Raw genomic sequence first — 26,421 nt, forward strand, 5'->3', positions numbered from 1 at the left:
TAAAGACAAACATATCGGCTCATTCAATTAATAAGAGAACCTCTGAAAGCAGGAAGACTCACCGTTTCACTTGTATATATGTACATAATTCTGTGTCATCTGTTCTAAGTAGAATTGATAAAAAGATGAAGCTCAGTTCATGCTTAACAAGAGACATTAGTTCCTATTGCAAGAAGATTGACAAGAAAAAATTGACCATAAGGGAACATGTATAGGAAAATAACTTCTATCCCGAAAAATTTGGTCAACGATAACCGTTAATACAGTAGAATCCCCAATAACTGTTCAACCACCTAAAACTGAATAAAGGTTTCCAATAGCCCAGATATTGTCCCACCACCATACCTCTTGTATTTTTGGCGGACTTTCACGCGTCAGGCCAACTCCCAAGTCAAACACAGGCTATGCAAATGAAATGCTCGAACATTCTAAAGCATATAGCAAACTTCTGCTTAGAGACACTTCAGAAATAGCTTTTGCTAAATAGTCTGTCATGAGTTTTCTTTATAAAGATTAGATTGCAAATCCATCAGCCAGATCCATTTCTTCCAAAGTATATATAGCCTGATATTGTCAAAAACTGTTATCACATCATGCCTCCACTAGTTTCAAGCGAGGTACGATATTCATTGATTGGAGTTCCTAGAACCAAAATCAAGAGTAGACATGTCAACAATATAGAAAGAAGGCAAGCAAAGTATTGTGAAGACATTGTAAAGACATGATAAGATAAATTTAATTATTGCAGCATTAAAACCACATAAGTCTAATCAAGCAACAATTAGGCAACTTTTGCCCAAGGAAAGACAAAATCCCAGCAAACTATGAAGACTTCTCATTTTCACAAACCTAACTATACAATGTTTCGAGTTCAAACTAATGCATTGATATTATATATAACTCAAAACATCAAAATTACAAAGTTTGAGCCAGCCTGTTCCATATCTACTAAATCAGTTCTTCTGTTTTCATATTTTAGAAAACATTCTCAAAACTTCCAAATACAAAATTGAAATCTCTATTTTCATTTTTTAAAAAGAAGAAACAATAAGAACTTTAATTCTCATTGTTGAAAGGATGTTGTCTTATTACATTATTTTTAGTAGCATGATCTAAAAAACTTGCAATATCGATCTCTCATAATCATTTGCACTACGCCTTAGAAAATGGTGAAAAATGGAACAGAAACAGTGAATCAGGTTATACCAAATTGGTGGAAGGCTTTGACCTTCAATCACACATTATATTTGGGAAAAAGAGAACAATACAGAAAATTCTTGTAGGCAAAAAAGGAAAATCTCCCTTCTCCCACCCCCCTTTTTTGGGTTTCTGTTATATAGATAGTTAATATCTTTTATGGGTTATTCTCCAACATCTTACTGTTCAAAGACAACGGGCTATATTTGTGTCAGGACTCCCAGGTGGAATTATAGATAATTGAGATTGTGAAAAAATGAGAATGAGATTTTATTGAGTAATACTGAAATTACAGCAGTAAATTGGTAGTTATTTCCTTAGCTGCTCCACCTGATTCAGTGGAAGGTGCCACACCTTCTGCAACCAAGTTCCTCAGTTGATACTAACAACACCATCACTACCTTTTCATCTAAACCATCCTAGTTTAAATAAGTGGCCTCCTTTCCTAAATCTTCTAACCCAAGTTTAATTTGGCAATGCTAATCTTAATCAAATTAATATTCTAATCCTAATTAGGAAATTCTTGAATTACTCTTATCCTATGGTGGGGCCTAAAAATTCCTTCCCTCTCAGCAGCTGACTTGTCCTCAAGGCAGAAGGAAATTGGTTGTCCCTTCATTGCACAAACATCTTTCCACATTGCCTCTTTCATTTCTCATAGGGATAATCCACATAAAGTAAAATATTATCATATTTAGCTCCAATCTCATCTCTTGACCTATCATTTTTTCTGCAAATTAAAAGATGGAAGAGCTTATATACGGTCTCTAACCTCTGCCACCTGTTCACAGACTTGGCCATTTCCTTCAATTTCTCCAGTGGTTTCATTCTCCTAACCTCAAACCTGCGGAAGGCAGACATGCATGGAAAATTCCAAATTTGACAAATTCTCTCTTTTTAGCCCTTCACCATCAACTGCTTCAGTTAAATGAGATGTTTTAGTAACTTCAGTTGCCATCACACCCACCATATCTCCCTACATCTCTTACCCTCTTACTATAGACAGAGATAATAGGGAAGAAATTTTATCTCTTACCCTCTTACTATAGACAGAGATAATAGGGAAGAAATTTTATTTCATCACACCAAATTATATTTAAATGAGATTATTCTTGTAGGGAAGAAGATCTCTTATTTAGGAAACAACATTAACTCTTAAAATATTACATAATTGATATTTACTCTAGTTACAAGATATCGTAGCTAAGAACAGGAAACAATATCTCTACAAAATTAGTAAGTTGAGAGAGTTGAGATCGGGAGAATTAAGAAATCAGGAAACCAATTCGTTTTTCCTCTTTTCCACCTCCACCTCAAACTAGCTTAAAGATATCTTGCCAGTAAGCTAACTAAGCTGTCAAATTGTTTCTTGTGCAATCCTTTCATTAGAATATCAACAACTTGACTGATAGTTTAAATATATGGCATACAGATCACTTTACTAGCAATCTTATCTTTGTTAAAGTGCTTGTAAACTTCAATATGTTTTGTTCTTTTATAAAGAACTGGGTTGTGAGTAATTGCAATTGCAGCCTTATTAGCACAGTAGACCTTGATTGGTGAAAAGTAGGACCTTAATTGTTCTAGTAACCTCTTTATCCACACAACTACACAAATTCCATGAGCAACTAATCAATATTCAACTTCTGCAAAACTCCTAGCTACCACATTTTGTTTGTTGCTCTTCCAAGTAACCATATTTCCTTCTACAAAGGCGAATAGTCTGACATTAATCTTCTATCCACAACATTTTCCACTCAATTTGCATAAGTGTAAGCCTCAAACTATAGGTGATCACAATTCCTAAAAAGTGATCCCTTACCAGGTGTTCCCTTTATGCATCTTAGAATGTTATAGGCTACTTCAAAGTCCTCTGTGCCTGGAGGGTGCATAGAAAACCATGCTCACCAGAAAGGTTATTTCAGGCTATGCATGTGACAAATAAATTAGTTTACCAACAAGTTTGTAGTATTGCCAACCTATTCACCGCATTACTCACTTCAGCTAGTTGTAGTTTCAAATAGGGTTCAATAACTAGCTTTTGGAATATAATTGTTGAGATTGCAGAAATCAATGTCATATAAACTCTACAATAGAAGTCCATAACTTCCGATGTAAGAATCAAGTTCCACAACTTGTACTTGGGATACTAATGTACCATTACATTCCACAACCTCAACATCCATATGGGATAGTTATGCGTTAGCTCCCTGCTGTTCTCACGCAAAGATCTTAACATAAGACCATGTTCTATAGCCTAATGCCCACACAGACTAACTATGCACTAGCATTGCGATGTCCCCGGGCGAATACAACAATGTCAAAGTCAACATGCATGTTGTACAATTGTAACTAGGAGACATGATGATGGTTTTGATACCAAATTATATGAACATTAGAAAAATCACAACTGAAAAGTTATCTATTAAGATTGGAGAGTTTAAAGTCATATAAACCCTATACAAGAAGTTCATACTTTCCGTTGTGCGATCCAATTCTCATACACTGTGCTTAAGATCCTTATAGCTACCTTGCACCCAAGCACTTCTATTTCACCAAACAAGTCTAGGACTTAACATGCACTAATTCACAAAAATTGTTTTCCTTAGATTTTGCAAATTCCATTCAAGGAATTACTTTAGAAACCCCAGGTCTTTAATTTTAAATTCACTTGCTAGTTTGCTCTTCAAAATTCAATTTCTAAATTATCATTTTGTGCCAAAACCATGTCATCCACATACACCATTAGAACAACAGTCTTACCAGTTCTAGAGTGCTTATAGAGCATTGTGTAATCAATTTGGCTCAAGAATTAACCAAAACCTTCACTGCCCTTCCAAATCTTTCAAACCTATCCCTAGAAGATTGTTTAAGACCATACAAAGATTTTTCAATCTCCATACCTTGTTTATTCCTAGGTCTCCTTCAAAGTTGGTGGTAGATCCATAACCTCTTCTTCCAAATCTCCATTCAACAAGATAATTTTTCCATCCTAGTTTTAACAGGTGGCCCTCTTCCCTAAATCTCTAGCCCCAATTTAATTTGGTAATGCTAATCCAATGTAATGCTAATCCTAATCAAATTGATACTCTAAGCCTAATCTAACTCTAATCTTAATTGGATAATTTCTAAACTGCCCTTATTCTATGGTGGGGCCTAACAATTTGTCAATCTGAATAACCAAGAGAATAGTCTTTTAAATCCCAATAACCTCATTTCTTGACTTTATATGTCTAATATGGGAATTTCTATTTTTCCATGGTTCACAATACAACATGCTAGACAAGTTCTTGTTCATAGAGATAAAGCATAATGGCCTCTCATAACTGCCTTACATTATTGAGGTAAATTAAGAAATGCTTTTCCAATAAGAAGGTAATTTAAACTAATAAACATATAAGAGAATAAGGAATCTACCTTTTACCAAACCAAATAATTGACTCGAGTTTCCCAAAAATGGGAATTAAGAACTAGACAAAGCTTTGATTCAAAGAATATATGTGAAAATTAACAGCATCTATCTCATACACAACATTAACAACAATGAACAAAATGACAATACCTGGATTAGGAGCTTGCATGCGTATGGCAGTTTCATGGTAGATATATTATCCCCATTTTTACATGTTGAGCAAATCCCAGCCTTCAGCTTATGGTTATAATAACCTAACAAACCACACACCCTGCAGACCTGTGGCACAAGATAAATATTATCTAGCTAATTGGAGGATCAATACTACCATCTCTCTCCTTGGAGCATAAGATAATAAAGTAGCATTTTGTACTGTTATATGTAAACAACTAAGAGTTCGGAAATATAGTAACATCCAACATCCTTAGAAATAGATACTACTCATATGGTAAAGGGGTAATTTTGCTGACCTCACATGAATTTTACCATCATGTAATGAACACCCCTTAGAGTTTGAAATTTGAGTGGACTTTTTGTTTTCTTTAAGGTTATGAATAAATTTGAGTTGATTGGCAACTTTTAATATAATGCAAATCGTTTTGAGGAAACGTGAGGTCTTTGTGAATGAATTGTTGAGTTATTGGTAATAGGTGTCCATTGCTTTTTTATTTTTTTTCCCTTAAAAAGGATCACTCACAAAGTCAGTTTGTAGCCTGGCTTGTAGCTCATGGAAAAAGTCAACCACATTTGATGTTTTTTAGGAAAGGTATCTTGGTGTTTGTCTTTCTCCAGACAGATCAGTGATGTATAGATCAATGTGAATATTTCTTCATTTTCATTGTGGCTGCTGTTTGGATCATAGTGTACATTTTTAACAAATCCCCTTTAACATAAATGCTGATTTGCATTCTGGAGTTTTAAATTAGTAACTTGAGCTCAACATGACCACCTAACAACAAAATGAAATATGAAGTTGATGCTAGTGACTGAACAGTGATATTGGTATTACTGCATTAAACAAACTAATAATGCAAAACTAAGATTTCCCTCATTAAAACAACATGAAGCATGCAATGTAACAACACACTAGAACAAGCATGAGCTTGTACCTGAACTTCAAAAGGATCACTGGAAATCATTAGGCGCTCAAAAATCAGCATGCTAGCACCATAAGCAATCAAACAATCACGTTCCATTTCTCCAACTCGTAATCCTGACAAATAAATATAAAGTTAAGAAAAAAGACTTCCTAAGAAAAAAGTTAAACATAAAAATATCAAGGTTATGCATAATCAAAACCTCCATTCCGAGCTCTTCCTTCAGTTGGTTGTCGGGTTAGCATGACACGGGGTCCACTTCCTCGGGCATGCATTTTATCTATAACCTGATAATCATCCAATTTTGAGTTATTATGCAGATTGAGGCCACAAAATTGATAATTCATCCACAGTACAATTGTTAGTAAATTAGATACATTTGTGCGTGCATGCTTTTCAACCAATGAAGAAATTAGCTGGCATTGCTCATAGATTTAAGTTTATGAAATGTGTTGGGACAGAGAAGATTTAGTTGATAGCAAAACAATATTGTTCAAGAGATCAATTTCTTCTTTTTGAGACTCAGTCCCTTTTTTTTTATTATTTATTTTTATAAAAAATAAAACTATTTATTAATGAAGAGATTGAGGTAGGTACAACAGTGGACTACAGATCCACAAAGATATCAGAAAAACCAATGAGGGGAACAAATCTGTTCATCTTTTCCCATTGTGAAAACAAGCATAGTATATGATGTAGCGCAAAACTCCCTCCCAGTTAGTTGAATAAAGAAAAATGAAAAAAAAAAAAAAAACCTTAAATTCATTTGAAACTGAAGCCCAAATAGAAGCAAAAAGTCTAAACCTACATATCGTCAAGTCACATCCCACAATGCATAAAGTATATGCTGTGAATTCATGGTATGTGCTTTATGTTTAAGCTATCCCCAGAGATGGAGTCACAAGTTAAAGTCTGGGCATCTGAGACAGCTTAAGCTATGTTCATTTCTTGAATCATTCAGGTACCAGTTGCATGCTCATATTTCAATGTTTGGTTATTTGCTAATTAAAGAGAGAAAATAACTATAAGATATGCTCCTGACTTCAAAAACATCCAGATTAATGATAATGAACATGGCACATAAAAAAGGGAGGGAATCTAACCATATGTTTTAACCTTTGGTAGTAAATTGGACCCATGAAAATATATGCTTGCAGAGGGCTCCCTGAGATACCTGGAGAAATGTTTAAGTTATCAGGATGAGTCCCCATCAAACCTACGCAAAGATAATCTAAAAATATCCTAAATGAAGGAAACTAATCTTTGACAGGGTTTCAATAATTTATTTTAGGCTAAATAATTGAATATGGAAGTTTCGAGAAATAGCAATCCTAGATTATAAACCTGAATAAATCAAGTCCTTGCCACTGTAGCTGAAGCCATGCCTCACCAAGGTTTCACTGACAGATAAACAAGAAACAGTTATAAGAAAATGAAATTCATATGCTGGATAGGAATTACAAAGTAAATAAGAAAAAGCACCTTATAGTTTCAACTTTGTCTGCATGACCACTTGGCTCACCAAAGGCACTACCATAATGAAACCTACCACACGAAACTCCTGCTTTACCCCCCAGAAGCTCTATCATCTTCCCTACAGTCATTCGACTGATAAAAACAAAAGATATGAATATGTTAATACACATTTAAGAGCTTTAACAATGAATATTGGTGAAATAAAGTTGTCACCCACTAAAAAGGAAAAAAACTAAAAGACTTGTTTGTCACATGAGTACTTGATTATTTTAATTCAAGCAGGCAGAACATCAGACATATAAGCTAAAATTGTCAAAAAATTATTACAATTAAATAGATGCAAATCTTAGCAAATCCTTAATTAAAAATTTTAAATAAAATATCTTCTTAAATTATGTTCCATCATTCAGTACTTTTTCCAAATTCCAAAATCATAATGATTGTACAACTTTTAAAAAGAAAAATTTAGAGAAATAATATCCTATAAAGGTACAAACATGCATCTGTGCACACATCCATCGATAAGCTCAACAATACTTATGTTTTGTGAGGTTTTGAGAGGGTTGTAATTAAAGGCTTCTGAAACATATTTTCTCTAATAAAATTGAGTTTTGGTTATCAACATTTCGTATCATGTGCTTTGATTGTTGTGGATTTGCAGGCAATTCCAGTAGGGAGAATTAATCAAGTGGTATCAGAGCAGTTTCCAGGGAATGGTTAATACCAGGATGAACAACAGGATTGAGGGAGTAGAGAATGACATGAGTGGAATGGAAACAAAATTGGAGAGTTGACAAAAACCTAACCAGATTATTCAGAAGTTGGACATCTCACAGGGAGTGTCCAGTTGTTACAGGAGTGCATTGAAGATCTCCTGGGATGACGGAAAAGGCAAGAGGCCAATGGCATAGAGCTCGATGGAAATGGAGTAGTCAACTCCTTCGGTGGCTCAAGGTGCAAGAGGACCTAACATGATGGCAGTTCAAGGGACAGAAGAGTTTGTCACAACACTGCCAACTGAAATTCACCAGAGAGAAAATGGAGCAAGACAATAGGAGATGCCAATATTTAATGGAAAGGATCCATGCAGGCGGTTACTCAAGGGGGAAAAATATTTCTTCGCTAATGGGGTTTTGGAGATAGAGAAGATACCATCGGCTACAGTTTCCATGGAAGAAGCTACATTGGGGTGGCTGCAATGGCGTGAGATGAGGTTTTTCCCTCACCGATTGGGCTGATTTTAAAATGGTTGTGAAGAAAAGATTCCAATTGACACAAGAAGGAACCCCACAGCAGGAACTAAGGGCCCTTTGTTAGATCGACACGAGAGAAGAATACCAGAGAAAGTTTGAGTTGTTAACAATACCTCTTACTGATATGTCTAATAACCTTCTTCTTAGAGCATTTTTCAATGAGTTAGCAGAGGAGATTCAGGTTGAAGTGGAAATGGTTGGGTTGAGTACATTGGTGGCAACTCTGGATCAAGCCTAGAGAGTGGATGGGAATTTGGCTCAAGTAAAGAAGAAAGACTGAACTGGGTGGGCTGGCCAAGAAAAGAAAGAAGCTTGATTCACTTAGGTTATAAGAATGGACCCAACCCATAACAACCCGAATTCCACATCCACAAGGCATAGGTGGGCAAACCAATAACCCACAAGCCGCATAGGAATACAATATATTAAAACAATCATATAGGAATAGCAATCCAGTTCACAAATCACTTGACCCCACATTCCTATCTTAATCGATAGCTCAGCCAGCTATAGGGAACAGACACGTTGCCAATTTTCGACAATCGACCAACTCAAAATTTCAAGCCAAACTCAACCAAGGTCCCTACTTCAGATACAATGAAAAATTTAATCTCAATCATTGGTGTAAACCACAACAACTAGCATTTTCTTTGTGAGGAAGAAGAAGAGACGCCGACAACAAAGGATGGCTAAGGGGATTGCCAGGAGTTGGAAGAGAAGATGATAAAATTATCTTTGCACTAAATCGTCGGATTCGACTCACCAAAGACTATTAAGCTTTGGGGTCACATAAGGTAGAGCACATAGTCATCTTATTGGATTGTGGAGCTACACAAGTTTATTTCCAAGAGGTTGGTGGAGAAATTAGGAATTCCAAAATCTGGAGAGAGTCAATTTCAAGTAACATTGGGTGATGTGTATAGAGTTGGAGGAAAGAGAATTTGTAAGAATGAGGTTGTAAATTTATAGGGGTTCAAGGTGACATAAGGCTTCTTTCCATTGGAGTTGGGAGGTGTAGAAGCCTTATTGGAGGTAGTTTGGTTATAGGAATTGGATGATGTAAAGGCTAATTGGAATACTCAAGTTGTTAAATTTAGGTGGGAAGGATAAAAGGTTGTTTTGAAAGGGGATCTTTCCTTAGTGAAGGTTGATATATCCGCCAAATCCATCACCAAAACCATTAGAAAAGAAAAAAATGGCATGCTTATTCAAGTCCACTTAGTCATCGAGATAGAGAAATTGAGAGGCGGCAAAATGGCATCGAAAATTCAAGAGTTATTGGGAAAATTCAATGACTTATTTATAGAACCCCAAGGACCACTGCACAAGCAACCACAAGATCACAACATTCAATTAGCAAAAGGGTCCAAGCCTTCTAACATCTGATCCTATAGATGTCCCATTACCATAAAAGAGAGGTGGAAAACATAGTAAGCAAAATGTTAATTAGACCTAATAATTTGTCATCAAATCATGTCAATTCGGGTTTTGGATTGAAGACTCTAAACTCTAACCCGACTCAAAATAAAATCGTGTCAAAATTTCTCAATCTTAAACCAAACCAAAATATTTTCAGATTGACCTAACTAAATCCGAATTGCCCAAACTATATAACAGGTAAAATCATGTCAAAACACAATATGTAACACATGATTTGTTATAAAACAACATACTTCATCAAATGTTAAGGGATAATATAATTTATAATTTGTTACAAAATAATAGATGAAAAGATATCGTCACTTGCATCTTATCAAAACGACATCTTACCAAAGCAAAAATTCTTTATTTCAAGTTAACACTAAAGAGGTGTTTGGATAGAGTAATCAAATATTACTATGGTAATTTATCTTTTATTACTTGCATTATTTTGTTTGCTTTGTTAGATAATAAAATACTCTAGTAATTTTCAATTACCAAATGTGATGTGACAGATAATATAGACGATAACTTAATTAGGGCAAAGGACTATTTCCCACCCATGTTTTAGCTGTTTCTCAATCACATACCCACACCAGATGAAAAACCCAATTACCCACCCAAAATTTAATATGTTTGTTTTCACCCACATTTTTTCAGTTAGATTAAGGGGCAAATTAGTAATTTCATCAACAATATTAAATAATTAAAATTTTATCTCATTTTTTCCCCTTTAATTTGAAAAACTAACTTTTCCCCTGAATTAAGTTTTAAAAAATTCACTTTTCCCCCCTGAAATGTAGCCACTTTTTTCGGCGACGGCTGAGAAGATTTCGTCCAGAGGTCGACCACCTCTGGACGACGATCGTCGTCCAAGAAGGACGATCGTCGTCCAGAACGGACGACGCTTCGTCCTCCAGATCTAGACGACGCTTCGTCGTCCAGATCTCGATGACGAATCGTCGTCCATTCTGGACGACGAAGCGTCGTCCAGTCTGGAAGACGAATCGTCGTCCATTCTGGACGACCGAGCGTCGTCCAGAGAATGGACGATCGTAGTCCAGTCTAGGGACGAGCGTCGTCCAGAGAATGGACGATCGTAGTTTAGTCTAGGGACGAGCATCGTCCAGAGAATAGTGGGGGGGAAAACATATATTTATAATAGAAATTAACCGTTGGATTGAGGACAAGTGTCCCAATCCTAGTAGTAGACATTTTAAGAAATGTACGTATTAGAGAAGCTTACAGTTGTTGATGGATCAAAGAATAGTGGGGGGGAAAACAACAAAAATGACTCAAAGTTGTTTAGATATGATTTCAAAATTCAGTATTGACTGAGTTACGAAAATAAAGTTGCTGATCCATTGTCAAGGAAATCATAAAATCAATTGCCATTGATAGCCATTTCAATAGAAAAGATAATAGGAATGGAAGCTTGGGATTAGGAAATACAAAGGGATAAAAAATTGAATGACATTATGCAAGAACTATTGAACCTAACATGTCATCATGAGTATACAGTTAGTAATGGAATCCTTAGATACAAGAGCAACTTGGTGATATCTTGCTCATCCCCTTTACTCTTAAATTCTTACACAAATTCGATGCCACACTATTCGAAGGTCACTCTGGGTTCTACCAAACGTATAAAAGGATAGTGGTTACGTTATTTTGGGAAAGAATGAAGATATTAAAAAACTTTTTGGCCAATTGTGAAATTTGCCAACGATGCAAATATGATGCCCTCAATCTTGCTGGCCTACTCCAACCCCTGCCTATTACAACCCAAGTATGAGAAGACATTTCTATTGATTTTATTAACGGATTATCAAAGGCCTTGGAAGCGAACACAATTGTGGTGGTTGTCAATCAACTCACAAAATATGGCCACTTTCTACCTCTCAAGCATCCTTATACTACCAAGGAAATTGCTAAGGTTTTTGCACAAGTGCTTGTTTGTCTCCATGGCTACCTCTCAACCCTATGCCAATTCTGGACAAAGTTGCTATTGGTATGACACTTAAATATAACTCAGTTTATCACCCCTAAACGAACGGACAAACAGAAATTGTGAACCACAACCTAGAAACTCATCTAAGGTGTTTTTGTAATATTAAACCCAAACAATAGCCAAAATGATTGGCTTGGGCAAAACTGGTACAACACAACATTTCAAAGTGAGGCAAGTATGACTCCCTTTAGAGCTCTTCGTGAAAGAGATGCTTGTACTCTTCTTCTACTCGTTATTGGTGACGAAATATAAGTAGGATGGAGAGAAAAAAGAGAATAAGGAGTGGTTTTAAAGAAAAGGGCAACAGAAGCTTAAAGGAGGGCCAATGCCTCGAACTGTCGAAAGTTTAGTACAGTTACTATGTTTTGTGAGATTTTGAGAGGGTTATAATTAAAAACTTCTAGAACTTAGTTTCTTTAATGAAATTCACTCCCAGTTATCAACATTTTGCATTATTTGTGCTTTGATTGTTATGGATATGTATTGGTTTGTTGAGTTGTGGATTTGCAGGTAATTCCAATGGGGAGAATTCATCAATTTCTTAGGAAAAAAAATTTTGGTAACTTTTAATTTTAAATAAAATATTAATAAATTCTACAAGATGATTTAAACATGGACACAAATCACAATCTTGCTTCTGTGCAAATGAAATGACTAGCTAAATTGTATTCTAACAAATTGGTTTAAAGTTGGGTTCTAAATTTTCCTACAGACTAGAGAAAGAAACAACTTTAATTTTGTACATGATAGCTTATTTTCTTTTCATTCATCTCAGCTTAGATAAAAAATATAATGAAATATAAATGAAACAATGATAAGAAATATTAGAAGTATAAGCTATTACCTGGGAAATCCATGAGGATTCATGATTAAATCAGGGCAAATGCCGCGTTCAGAAAATGGAAAATCTTCCTGTTGAACTATGGTTCCACACACACCTTTCTGGCCGTGTCTACTGCTAAATTTGTCACCAACCTGAGCATATTGGTAAAGTAGAGTGTGACTAAAAGTTTGACATATCGATAAAGGAACATTAATTCACAACCAAGCCAAAATATTCTTACCTCAGGTCTCCGAGTGTGGCGAATTAAGAACTTGATACATAAGCTATTATTCTTATCAGAACAAAGTGCAACTCTATCTACTACACATGTCTCCCCTTCTGGACCTTTGTATGTTTGTCTAGTGGGCCTATATTTACTGGACAATACAATAAACACAAGCAATATTAATACAGGTAGAACACCTACATAACATTTTCCCTAAGAAGCAAACAACCAACCTATCTGATTGTCCCGTTGAAGATACTACTGTCCCACTTGTCTCAATAGGGGACTCTTTATTAATATAAATGTCATTCGGTCTAATAATTTCCCCAGGAGCAGCAATTCCATCATCATCCAATATCTGCACGAAACAGTGGAATATATTCAGCAAAAAATCTTCTGTTGTGTAGAAACAATGTATCCAAAGAGATTAAACTGAGAGAAAAAAACATATAAAAATCACCCAATGTTAAGTGGTAAAAAACTAGAAGTGTATTTTTATGTGTTACCTGCATCCTTTCAGCACCAGGGCCCATCCTATCCGGCCTTAATATTCTATCTGATGTATTATTTCCATACTTTTGATTAATGGCTGTATACCTGTTTAAATGAAACCATCATATATAAGAAACTATAAGTACCTTGAAACAAGAAAAAGCCAACAAAACAGTTTTAAAATGGAATGTGCATAAAACATATAACTTAAAAACTAATGCAAGTAACATGAAAGTAAACATTACATACTTTTTCATAACAATACAACGGCCAAAACCACGGTCTAAAGAAGACTTGTTCATGACTATTGCATCCTCTATGTCATAACCACTGTAACTCATCACAGCAACAGTTGCATTTTGACCAGCTCCAAGTTTGTCATATCCAACCTAATAACAGCATATATATTATTCTACAAGCCATGATTGCTTTAAAAGTCTAACAAAAGTACACACACCAGTTCAATTGTCCTTGTTGTCAGTAAAGGTCGTTGAGGATACACCAATACGTAAAGCAATGTGTCCATCCGACAAAACTGCAGATCAAAGAGAGCATAAGAAAGAAATTTGCAACAACGAACAAAATAAATCCAATCTTCATATGATTTTGATTTAAGCATATAGACCCACTCTTAAGAAAAAAAAGCCCAATAATTGGTACACATCAATTACACCAGAAAAGAACACATCAGAAAAAATTAATTAAAACCATGAAGAGGAAACATGTGGCCAAAGTGGCAACATGGTTGTTCATTAGAACTTGTACTACTTTAAGTAAACTGATTAAAGGATCCGTATTTTTAAGATGTTCACCTAAAATAAAAAAGTTTTAGAAACCTAGAAATGTATGTTGATGTGAATAAAAAATTAGATAATGGATCGATTATCACCACTACAAAGATAGCCCATCTAAAAAGCCACAAAAATAACATTGCTTTACAAATCTCACATACTGGGCAAAATTGTCTAGCCAAAAGAGTAAATTCACCTTCTAAACGTTGTTTGATCTCTTCTTTTTCAAATGTAATTTCTTAAACATTATTTGATAAAAAGCTGAGGAAATATCTTAGATTATGGAAATATGTGGGAAATTATAAAGATTTTCTAGTGTTTGATTTTTAGTTCTTAATTTTAGAATAGAATAAATCAGAGAATCATAAGGGTTTTCTGATATTTAATTCTAACCTCCTCTTTTAGCATTGGATAATTCTCCCTTCCTATATTCCGTTCTTAGATAGGTGATTCTGTTTCAAGGAAACTTATAATTCCAATATATACCATATTCTCATTTTTTAAAAACATACATGAAAAAGCATGATAACCTTATTCCCTTTAAAAAAATATATAATAATTTTCTAATTCTTCTAACTTTCTAATAAAAAAGAATTGGGTAATTTCTTAATTTATCTTCTTAAAATTGCCTTGAGATTTTTTTAAGGCTAAATCAAGGTCTAGTATCAGAGCCAGTCAAAATTAAATTTAACATCCTAAGGTAAAGACTAGTAATGACTGCACAATTTTTATAGCAATGGAGTCCTACTGTTGGTTTTTCAAAGTTTATAGGGAGCTGTCAGATTTCACCCATTGAATAAAGGCAACTCCTTGTACTTCAAATGAACCTGGAAATCCTAGTTATAAATAATAATGTGATTTGATATATGGTACAGCACAAAAAAAGAACATGACTTCCGCAGAAATAAAGATGTGACTCTTAGCAATGAGCTTAAAACTGCTTACCTCGTTATATGCAATATTTCCCATGGCTTGCTTTCCCATAGCGCACTATAGACATAAATAAATGAAATATGAATTTATGGTAATTAATTAGAACCACGTAAAAGATTTGCAATTGAGAACTAAAAAGAGATCCTTAATGTTATTATTAATTATTAGAAACGCGCCCAGTTTTTTTTAAATAACTACTACTAATAAAAATTTTTAACAAGTAATAATCTCTCAATCAAATGCATAATCAGCTTTTTAATTTACTGGGACACATAACTATTGACATCAGATAAAATGTTGACAGCATACCTGATAGGTATTTCTTGGTGATTGATTATGGTGCGGATATGGGATTAGCCCAGCACAAACACCTAAGATGGTGAAAGGTTCTATCTCAATGTGAGTTGTATCAGGTGTAGCCTCTCCTTCATATAAAGCAATCTATAAACCATAAAACAAACTATCAAAAGTTATTTCCTATCATATACAATATCATTAATGAAGAATGACGTAAAAAGTTGTTAGTCGTGAACAAACCAGAGCATTGTTCTCCTCATTAACATCAAGATACTCGATCAATCCATCACGCAAAAAGTCATTAAAAGTGCGCACTCCATCCTTGAATAGAACATACACCACATTATATTTTGACAAACACTATTCATTGAAGAAAAGATGGCATAAATAACACCTACCACCAACTCCTTCATATGATGTCGTTTGATCCTTGATATACCCTTGTCAGCAATGACTAGTGGACGACAAACCCTTCCTCCATCAGAAGCAATATAAACGCAACACTGATAAACATTACCTTTCATAAAGTCAGATGCTTATACGTGATTATAAGTTACATAGAAAACAATGAGAGTGGAAAATTGTGCGCTAGGGTAATTATAGGTTACTTTCTTTCGATTTTTGACACCCAAAAAACCTTTCTCTGCTTTTCTCACCATTAAAATCAAGTACTTCAAAATCCTAATATCTTAGTAGCCAAGAAAGTTGACAATATAACAAGTGAAGCAAAAGGCAAATTAAGACAATATAACAAGTAATCAAGTACTTCAAAATCCTAATATTATCTCCCAAATAAGTGGCCCCACACAAAAGCAAATTAAGACAAGCAAAAGGCTACTTAAAAATGCCCTAGATATAATAAAGTCGAGGGCTCATCACAAAATTTCAACCCAGTACAAATGAATTTTAAAAGCCTATAGAACACAGATTGACAATATAACAAGTAATTAAAACAAAACTCCACAGACCACTAATTACATAATTTTTATATGTTAAATAATTTACAATAGATATTATATTTCAAAATAAATGCACCAAATCAGGCACAAGCAGAATTAAACAGAGAAGAATTTACCTGCTTCTCATTAACAAAGACAGACACAAACTCGCCGATTTTACCAGCTCTTCGTAACTTCCTCAGGGCATCAGCAAAACGCTAATCATGATAAAAAAATTATTGAAAGTCAAATAAGATTGTCATATACATATCTTTCTATATGCCAAAGTATTCTTCACATAAATTCTTGAATGCCATTTTAATGGAAAAAGTAAATACCCGAGGCCTCCGATGCTTGCCAAGAATAAGCCCATTAAATATAACTAAAAATGAATTTGGAGTGTGAAGCTCTTCTCCAGAGAGTAATTCCAAGTCTTCAACACCCAAACAATAGCACTATCACAGCAACAAAAAAAAAATTTTCAAAAATGTGAAATAGAGAAGACATTACAGTCATGTATGTGTGGTTTCCAATTTATCAGCACCATGACCAGAAAACTTAATGAATTTCAACTCAGCCCCATCCCTTTTCCATTTAAAGTTGCATCTTTCTTTTTCCTTTTTCCTGTAACTATGATTGACCAAAAAAAAAAAAAAAAAAAGAATATAGAAATAAATGCATTACAAGAAGTCAATAGCGACAGAGCATTCCAATCAATTTACAGAAGAAATAGATGAGATTTAGAACTTGAAGTTGGGGAAAAATACATTTTACAAGCTCAGCCATTGTAACCAAATTAAAGTAATTTAGAGAAAGAGTTTATTGCTATTCGTTTAGTAAAATCATGTCATCATACAGTCAAAAAAAGTGGTGTTGATAAATAATATTGAAAACAAGATACCACATTTATGAACTGAAATATATAAATATACACATAAAGTTCATGTAGAGACATTGCTTCCACCAATACAATTTCGACACAACCAAACAACTAAAGGACACTTTCACCAGTAGATTAAACTTAAATTTTGTGTCAACAAGTACATACCAAAGAAATTAAAGGACTTTCCTCTTCATCAGTAGTAACATGAGTCATTAAGGCCAAATTTTTTACCAATCCACAAGCTTCACCTTCTGGAGTATCACATGGGCAAAGCATACCCCACTGACAGAAGTTTCAAGTACAAAATTAGTATTTCATTTACAGAAATTCAATATAACCTAGGCAAAAGCCTAAGAAACCAAACAAAATTTATCAATTTCAGAAAGGCTTATGAATGCAAAGCAGAGACATAAACTTACCTGGCTTGGTTGCAATGCTCTAGGTCCACTAACTTTCCTTGACTTCTCAAATTGTGGTGAGATTCTTGTCATGTGACCTAAGGTCCCAATGAAGGAAAGCCTAGCCAGCACCTTTGAACCAAGAATTTTCCATAAGTTTATGCTATATGAAAAAACAACCAGGAGAGTAGGTCGCAAATTTACCTGTGTCATTCCTTTCCTGTGCATTTTGAACCGCTTGACATCAAAATTTCCAGTAGAAAGGGTCCTTTCAAGGCCAACAGTTATACTGTCTCTAACTATGAACTATAATTTGAAAGGAAAAAGGACAGAGAGTATTATTTCAGTAGGAATCTAGACTCCTGGCATGAGATGGAAGAAATTCAGACACATGGCAAACAATATAACAGAAAGCAGGAATTTAGTAACATTATGAATCATCAAATGCGTGGATAAGACAATAAGGTGAAGTGAAGACTAAATGTGGCTAAGGACAATATTAAAGCAAAGTTGAACCACTTGTTTGTGCTTTCTATAACAATTTGACAGTACAAAGTTGTTCAGAGACACTTCTACTCATCCCCTAATAATAGCTAAATGCCTACATGTCAAAACGTTCAATAAACATCTTTATATTGTTTCACTAGTAATATTAACCAAATGTACCTCTCTATATAATCTTTATGTAATTCTGAAGTCAAAATAATAAGGATCTTACAGCAACATCTAGAACCCCATTCTAACTATGAGAAAGACAATTATTTTGTCTTTAATTAATTCACGGACCGAAATTAATTTTTTATATTTTAGAATTCTCATTTTTTTTAAGAAAACATATGATTGAAAATATTTTTTTCTTTTTAAATACAAGACTATGAGAATTGAATCGATAAAGAAAATAAGAAAAGGAGAATATATAATGGGCCAGGTGTCCATAAGGAAACTAAAAAACCCAGGTTTAGAGGTAACAATTTTACACAAAATAGCAATTGAAAACCTGTCCATGACCTCTTGAAAGTGATTATCCCTCAGCAGAACTAAACTGGAAACAACCTACACAAAATTAACGCAAAATATTCCCTTCCCTGACGTATCCACAATGAAAGAAAAACACAACATAGAGGTAGTAAGTCTATTTAAAAGAGACAACCTGTTGATGTACCTCCTATGAGTGATTATCCCTCCCAATTACAAAAGTGAAATAACTGCCCAAAATAATCCAAAAAAACCCTTCACAATTGATATGCATAAAAAGAAAGAAGAGGCCTTTCATAGATTTATTTGTTGAAGAGAGATTGAAGGATCTTTGATGATCTTAAGGATAGGAAAAAGAATTCTTATGTATAAGTTGATTGTTTATGGGCAATGGCTTCATCTGAATTTCAAGGAAGCTAATTTTTCTTAATTTAATATAACTCAAAAGCTGTGTATTAAGATTTGAGGGTTGATTTTGGGTACCATTTCATCTCTATTTCTTTCTCCTTTATTTTCTTAAATTTTTGCCTAAGATTATTAGTAAAATCTACTCTCTTTTTTGTATCAAAGAAATCATGGACTAGGACCTCAGAATTTTTTACGAAAATGAGTGGACAAAACTTGTGTAGAATTTTATAAAAGGGAATGTGTAAAAAGATATTGATTCGTCCTTACAAACAATTTCAAAGTAGTATCCATAAAGACCTAGTTTCCCACACAAAATAGAAACGCCAAAGAAATATAGAATAAAAATAAAACGAAAAAGGGTGTAATCAGCCATAAAATTAGGTGTGAAGTGTTCCAACTTAATTCAAGATTCAACAATTTAGCATCAAATAACATTTACTAAATTATGGCAATTATAACTAGTGCAAACCAAAAGGAGTGAAAACTTCTGGTTTTATAAACATTAGTGATAAATTGGAGAGTTTCCTAAGTTATGCTTTGATTTAACAAGATGAAAATAATAATGATAAAATTATTATTATTAAACACTTACTTGGGAAGGATCAAACCGACTAGACCGGCTAGGCCTTGATAGGAGGATATCTACAGTCTTTTTAACCTCACTAATCATTGTCTTGAATAAATCCTGCAATGAAAAAGTCCATTTAGTAAAATAAAAAACATTGAATCAGAGAGAGAATCATTTGACGATGTATAAGATTTCCAACTGCGGTAAAAACTATACAACTTCATACCTCAAAAAGTAATGAAACTAGTTGGCCTGATAACTCCAACCGTTTATTTCCCACATAATCCTACAAAATGAAAGAGAAACATTTAAGTTTCACATACACGCACACATGCGAGAATGCACACACATATACACATGCACAGATGATTACACAAACACATAGAGCCACATTTACAAATTTGCATGTGATGTTTATGAAATTCATTCACGTAGGCATATAGTAGTTCACCAATATTCTCATAGAAAGAGAACTCGATTTCAAATTTGTATTTGTTCATTGTAAAACTTATAAGGACATGAGATACAATAATCATTTAATATTAATTATTATAGGCCAATCAAATTGGCAACTAGTCCTTAAAAGATTGATGCAAAAGTCTTAACTTAAAAACTTAACTGTTGTCCCCAAGGAAATAGCATAATTAGTAATATCTATATAATGGAAGAAAGAGTTCTAGGGATTAAACACACTCATATCAACCTTGGAGAATGATCTATCTAACTGCAATTGTTAAGTTCTAACACAAATCCATGAACTTTAATATTCTCTTTAATGGTAAAACTAGAAATGTGATCAAGGCTCTTAAAGTTATCAAAAGAAGATTTGTCCATACTTTTCTAATTCACATTGGTAGTTGATTCTCTAGATTATTTGTCAATAGAGGTAAGAGCATCGATAAAAGTGGGGACCATCTTTTCACTAGAAGGAGAAAAAAGAGTATCAAAATCTTTTGTCATTATTCTAGGTGCCTAATTGTCGCTCACAGGCTAAAATGTTGAAGAGAGACTATTATGAAAAGGATTAGAGAAGAAAAGAGAACTGCTAGGTAATGCAGAGCCTTTTTGAAGACTGGGTCTTTATACCAAAGGTTCTATCTATAGCAACAAGGATAATCAAATTTGGCATATGTCAAGCTTTGCTAGATAAATGTGTTTTGAGGTTTCGTTTTGTTAAATGCGAAAAGCACCTAAAAGCGATAAGAGATCTTATCACCTAAGTGAAAAAAGAAAGGCGAAGGTGTTGCTTTGGGATCAAAAACGATAAAAATAAAATAAAAATAATTGAGACTAATCACTCAAATACCAAAGTATAATATCATAGATGAAGTTTCAAAAGCACAAATAGATATTTATAAAGAATCTTAAAACTCTTCAATCTATATAAAATATTATCAAACAAGTATTTTACTCGAAATTTAAGTCTTCATCTTCATCATCGAAGGTTACATATTCTCCCTCTTAATCAAATTTTTAATCTCCGATTTCATCCATTTCTTCATCAAAACATTCTTCTTCATCAAAGGACTTGTATTCTAAGACCTCCTTATCCTTAGATATCAACTTAGGGTTACACTTAAAAAAAAGAAGAGTTATTAGCCTTTTTTGTTGCAGGCTTAACCCTACCAATGCAAGAACTTGTAGTAACTCTTATAGTATAAACAACTTCATCAATCCTACTAGCCCTAGCATCATTAACCCAGGTTAAAGAATTATCTTCAAACACCAATTCATCATCATCATTAATATGATTAACGTCACTCATTTTCCTCGTCAACCATTCATTGCTATCACGAATTGTATCAAGCAAAATTGGGTCTATGCTATCATTAATTGAATAATGATCTTGTAACGCTTAATTGTATTTCACAAAGACTAAATCGTTTAGTCTTTGTTGTACTAATTTATTTCTCTTCTTGCTATGAATTTGTATACATATGAAATACATATTGATTAGTATACGTATTTATATTATTAGGTTTGGTTTAAAAGCGTGCTTTTCTGACGCTTTTTACTTCTTCTAAAGCGCGCTTAAGCTATATTTTCAGACTTTCGTTTGTCTTGCAGGTCTAGAGGCAGTGGGCTTATCGCCTTGAGGAGCCTTTCACCTAAATGCGTTTAAAGTATGCCTTTAACAACTATATTAAAAACAAAATCTCTTTGGTATTTAGTGATTAAAAGCAAGTACAAGATTCAGACAAAAGGATGGGACAACAAATTAGTTTGGGTTATAATAGTAATCATTTGACTTATATTTCCCAAACAACAATGTATACTACAACTATAAAATTAGCAATTAGTAATGGACAAAAAATCATATTTTGGAAAACACCGGAAACTATGTTGTCATTTTGCACCATAAATGAAAAATACTGCAGTAAACCAACAATAATAAATGCATCTGCTTTGCCCTTTTTAATGAGAATAATGCATTGCTTTTCTTCATACAAAGGATTCATGCAAATAGCTTATCATTTGTTTCCTATAAAATGACTGGTGTTAGAGATATAACAACTTCAAGCATAAGTGTGAGCAATTCCTAGAAATCATTCCATCATGCTATTAATGTAGCATTTCCAACAAGAAAAGGATGCAGAACTTCCTACACTTCAGGAAATAATCAGTCCCAAATCCCACATCTTAAGGTGACTTCCAAGAAGTTAACAACCATAACATAATTTTCTACTTGAACAAGTGTCACAAAAATGCTTTTGCAATGTTTTGAGAAATTTTAGCTCAATGCACGCATGGATATGAGTTATGTCCTTTTCAGTAGAACTCCAAGTAAATCCGCTTAGCTTAAAAGAGATTTGAAATAAAATACTTGTAGCAGCAATAAATAAATACAGAATTTGTTATACCATATAAATAAAAAGAATAACTATAATAATCTAAAAAGAGAGGAAAGGGGTTAAAGGAACTTCATTTATCATAGTAATTCAACAAATTACCTTGTCATCCATTGCATCTTTATTTAGCATTGCCTCTATCATCCTTCTCAACATTACCGCAACATATAAACATTTTGGACGAAAATTATTGTTTTGCACCTAAACAGTAAAAAAAATATAGTGAAAAACTATCATAGTTGGAAACCTTCATCAAATTTGAAATATCATAACAGAACTTACAGGGACATTAGCAAGAAATACATCCCGGAGGATAGCCAAAGCTCTCCCTTCCTATTAAAAACATTAAGATTGTTGTCGTTAAACTTCTCAAAGCAATTTGAATGCTTAGAACCAAAAAAAAAAATCATTCATCACATTGTCCTGATTATATGATATTAATCTATGGACTAAACAAAGCCTAATTCTGGATAAAGTAGGACATGGAGAAAAAGGATTTCTATAGCAAATACATCATGAAATAATGCCAAGTAATTGTAATGAACTTCACATGAGCTGAAAAAGACTGAAAGAGAGATAAACCTTGTCAGATGATGGAGCACTAAATGTAGACTTTTTCACCTGCAACAGGAACAACTAGTGAAAACATGAAGCTAAAAATTTATAACTTACTACCAAGGAAACTACACTGAAAGGTCATCAGGAGAAGACATATAACGCTTATCAATAACATTGTGTTTATATGGTTTTATAATGATTTACTTTCCATTTAACTTCAAATCCTACTGTTCGGCCATATCCAATCAACTTAAGCTTCTCTGATAATGGATACTCAACATGATATCAAAGTCAAGTTGCCAACCAATGTTGCACTAAAATCAATCCATTATAGTATATACAAACAAGAATAAGTTGGTTCTATGTTTCATTCCATGTGTTTTGATGCAGATGGCAAGTCTATCATTGGAGAACCTTTCTCACTCCATTAAGAAGGGAAATTGGCCTAATCAAATCTGACATTTAAGTCAAATAATCTATGACTATGTTACTGCTCCATTTAAATTTCCCACCTTCTCACCAATACTTTACCAAAATCTATTGTACTGAGACCAACACACCTGTCCCTTTGATAAAAGTAAAAAACCCAAGGAATAGAACTATCCATCTGTAAATACCTCATCTCAATCCTTCCAAAAATCACCAAATTTCCTCCAAATTGAGTGACCATAACTTCTTAGAATGCACTCCATATATACAGATTAGAAGGAAAATGATTTCATCAAACCAATACCAAGCCTAATATTGAAAGTTCCATAATTATTCAAGTTTTTACAACTTGAATCAACTAACATTTGCAGTTTGGACCATCAATTAACATAAAGCAGCATGTTTTTTTTGTTCCAATTAAGATTTTAAGATAATTCATCCACATATGTTATACAATTTAAAGTGTAAACATTATTTTACAGATATTTCTTATGGTTTAAACATAGGATTAATGGTAATTCACAACAACGTAATAAATATATACAATTCTTAGAGAGTCTCACACCTTTCCCTCAAGGTACTCCAAGGCCTTCTCTTGTGTATATATATCAAGGCTTGCACATTCCTGAAATTAGAGAGACATAAGGCAGAGATAACGATAATTAAAGGAAAGAAAAGAAACTTTGGCAAGAAAAAATAAATTTCAACAGCCCGACTTGTACAGACTTCAAAGCAATAGATTAAATTCAAAACTATGCCTCAATCATGATAACACTAACACCTTTATACAAATATTCAAGTAATATAGAAACCAATTCTTTGAATGCAATTTAGTGTGGCAGGCCAATTTGCAAAGTATTCAGTGTGTCTTCTATGCAATTAAGCATTAACATACTTATTTTGTGTTGGAATAAGAAGGATTTTTTTTTTCTGTAAGAAATGGTTAAACAATATTAAAGAAGAAATTGACAGAGGTAAAACAATAGACTAGAAATCCATAAAGAGATCAAGGAATCAGAGAAGGAGAGCAAATCAATACAAGATATTGTAAACAATCTGTCAAAGATAATACTCCCTTCCCTTAACTAAAGAAAAACAAGCAAGACAGAGTTACCAAGAAACAAATTTCATTGGAATAGGAAAATACGTAATTTTCTCAATCCTGACAATCAATATTGCCCTTTTGTGAGTGATATATTGTGAAAGAAACATAAGGATTACTGAAGATGGTTGAGGAGAAGATATGTTCTATTAGACAAAATCAACTTTTTGGCATCTCGTTTTCAGTCTGAAAAGAATTTGAAGACCACCTATTTCTTTCCTTATCCATCTTAATTGGCTAGGGGTAGTCAAATAATTCAAGTGCTTCACCAACTACCTCAATTGAAGGCAAAAGCAAGGAACTAAATCTCGGATCTCTTCCAACCATTTGTACAACCTCTTGATCACTTTCCATTCCCATAGCCTTCATGACAACCATTATAGGAATCTACAAAAAAGAATAACATGAAAGATAAAAAGCCCACCCGGATATAAATTCAAAAGAGATAGATAAGGAAATGATAAAAGAAAATTAAAATTGCAAATTATATATTTATTGGCTTACAGACCTTTTTCGTGAACTGGTTAAGGAGCAAATAAATCTTCTCCTTCTCCATCTGAATAACTGTTTTGCTTTTTACTGTCTCAGTACTACTTGTAACAGATGCATTTATGCTAAACAACAGTTGACAACAAACCAAAACACATATAAGACATCATAAGAAGAAATATTGAAGTGTGGGAATATTTATGATTGATACCAGGACATTTCTCAAAGTCAACATATAAAGTCTATAAAATAACACATTCACCGAACTGAGATACTAAGAAAATTATAATCACACCCTCTTAAGGACTAAAAGTTAAGGATTTTCATCGACACAGGAAAAAAAAGTCATATGTATTATAAAAGGACAATGTAAAAAGGAATCTAGTAGCCCATATGGCAAGCGTAACTCCAACAGAATAAGGAAACATTGTGTTTTAAGTGAAACTATCTCCAAAACCTAAGCAGACTTCACCATTCTTCAATAATTTTGTGCTTTAAGTGTTGAAAACTAGTTTTCAAGTTCAATCCAAAAGTACAGTGGCAAGTGGCAACAATTATAGTTTATATCCGTTAAAATAATACAAAGACATTATAGTAAAACCCTGATAAATTCATACATCATAAATTAATAATCATGACAAAATAATATATTTTTGCTGGTTCCAACATAGGCCAGTGTGTTAAATTAATAAATTCAGTAAATTTATAAGATAATAAATAATAATAAAACCTTATTAATACAAATACATATTGCACTAACAAGGATGGCATGTTGATAATTAAGTACATTCATGATTTTACTAGGCATTAAGTGAAATGACTCTTAGTTACTTAGTGTTTTTTAATTAAAATTTCATAAGCAAATTTAATTAGAAGTATGTACATTGGATATATGTTCATAAGTATGTTCATGATTTTACTAGACCACTTCAACTTTTTTATATTAGAAGTACTACATATAACAAGAAAACCAAAAAAAATAAAAGAAAAAAACATGAAAGAAAATAAGAGGGGCCATCATAAGGAGGGGAAGATAGAAGAGGTTAATCCTAATTATATTAAGAACTAGGATGCATGGATAACACTTTGATGAGAAACAAGAAAAACTTTTATTACAGATTAAAAACATATAGACACATAATGAACAGAAATTACTGTCAATCAAACAAACAAAAGAAAAACATAACTAAAACTGTTAAAATAAATCCAAAATATCCTCCAAATATAAATATATATAAGAAGACCAAGGAAGAATAAAAAATGATATAAGGAAAAAAGCATATAGAAACAATTAAAATACTCACTTCCCCTTCTTGTCAGTATCAATAATTATTCTATTTTTTGAAAGTTGTTCTTGTATTAATATCACCTGAAAATGATATGTGATTTCATTAATT

General features: G+C 33.4%; 1 protein-coding gene across 1 annotated transcript in view; it reads right to left on the minus strand.

Moving 5' to 3' along the window:
- Positions 1-26,421, minus strand: part of LOC123208887 (DNA-directed RNA polymerase III subunit 2) — a 28,811-nt gene continuing 2,390 nt past the window's right edge. The window contains exons 8-38 of the mRNA XM_044626506.1: positions 26,329-26,393; positions 25,044-25,149; positions 24,812-24,922; positions 23,999-24,058; positions 23,029-23,067; positions 22,729-22,779; positions 22,549-22,647; positions 19,824-19,883; positions 19,622-19,714; positions 17,851-17,952; positions 17,668-17,778; positions 17,414-17,530; positions 16,704-16,820; positions 16,503-16,583; positions 15,826-15,930; positions 15,668-15,748; positions 15,440-15,571; positions 15,143-15,187; positions 13,864-13,941; positions 13,656-13,795; positions 13,421-13,511; positions 13,148-13,272; positions 12,930-13,065; positions 12,710-12,840; positions 7,189-7,314; positions 7,051-7,106; positions 6,810-6,880; positions 5,909-5,993; positions 5,719-5,822; positions 4,760-4,888; positions 1-642 (exon numbers count right to left, since the gene is read on the minus strand). Of these exons, the coding sequence (XP_044482441.1) occupies positions 592-642; positions 4,760-4,888; positions 5,719-5,822; positions 5,909-5,993; positions 6,810-6,880; positions 7,051-7,106; positions 7,189-7,314; positions 12,710-12,840; positions 12,930-13,065; positions 13,148-13,272; positions 13,421-13,511; positions 13,656-13,795; positions 13,864-13,941; positions 15,143-15,187; positions 15,440-15,571; positions 15,668-15,748; positions 15,826-15,930; positions 16,503-16,583; positions 16,704-16,820; positions 17,414-17,530; positions 17,668-17,778; positions 17,851-17,952; positions 19,622-19,714; positions 19,824-19,883; positions 22,549-22,647; positions 22,729-22,779; positions 23,029-23,067; positions 23,999-24,058; positions 24,812-24,922; positions 25,044-25,149; positions 26,329-26,393 (2,898 nt within the window). The 3' untranslated portion in view covers positions 1-591. The remainder of the gene's footprint in view (positions 643-4,759; positions 4,889-5,718; positions 5,823-5,908; positions 5,994-6,809; positions 6,881-7,050; positions 7,107-7,188; positions 7,315-12,709; positions 12,841-12,929; positions 13,066-13,147; positions 13,273-13,420; positions 13,512-13,655; positions 13,796-13,863; positions 13,942-15,142; positions 15,188-15,439; positions 15,572-15,667; positions 15,749-15,825; positions 15,931-16,502; positions 16,584-16,703; positions 16,821-17,413; positions 17,531-17,667; positions 17,779-17,850; positions 17,953-19,621; positions 19,715-19,823; positions 19,884-22,548; positions 22,648-22,728; positions 22,780-23,028; positions 23,068-23,998; positions 24,059-24,811; positions 24,923-25,043; positions 25,150-26,328; positions 26,394-26,421) is intronic.

Source organism: Mangifera indica, chromosome 2, assembly GCF_011075055.1.
Source record: "Mangifera indica cultivar Alphonso chromosome 2, CATAS_Mindica_2.1, whole genome shotgun sequence".
Classification (NCBI taxonomy): Eukaryota; Viridiplantae; Streptophyta; class Magnoliopsida; order Sapindales; family Anacardiaceae; genus Mangifera; species Mangifera indica.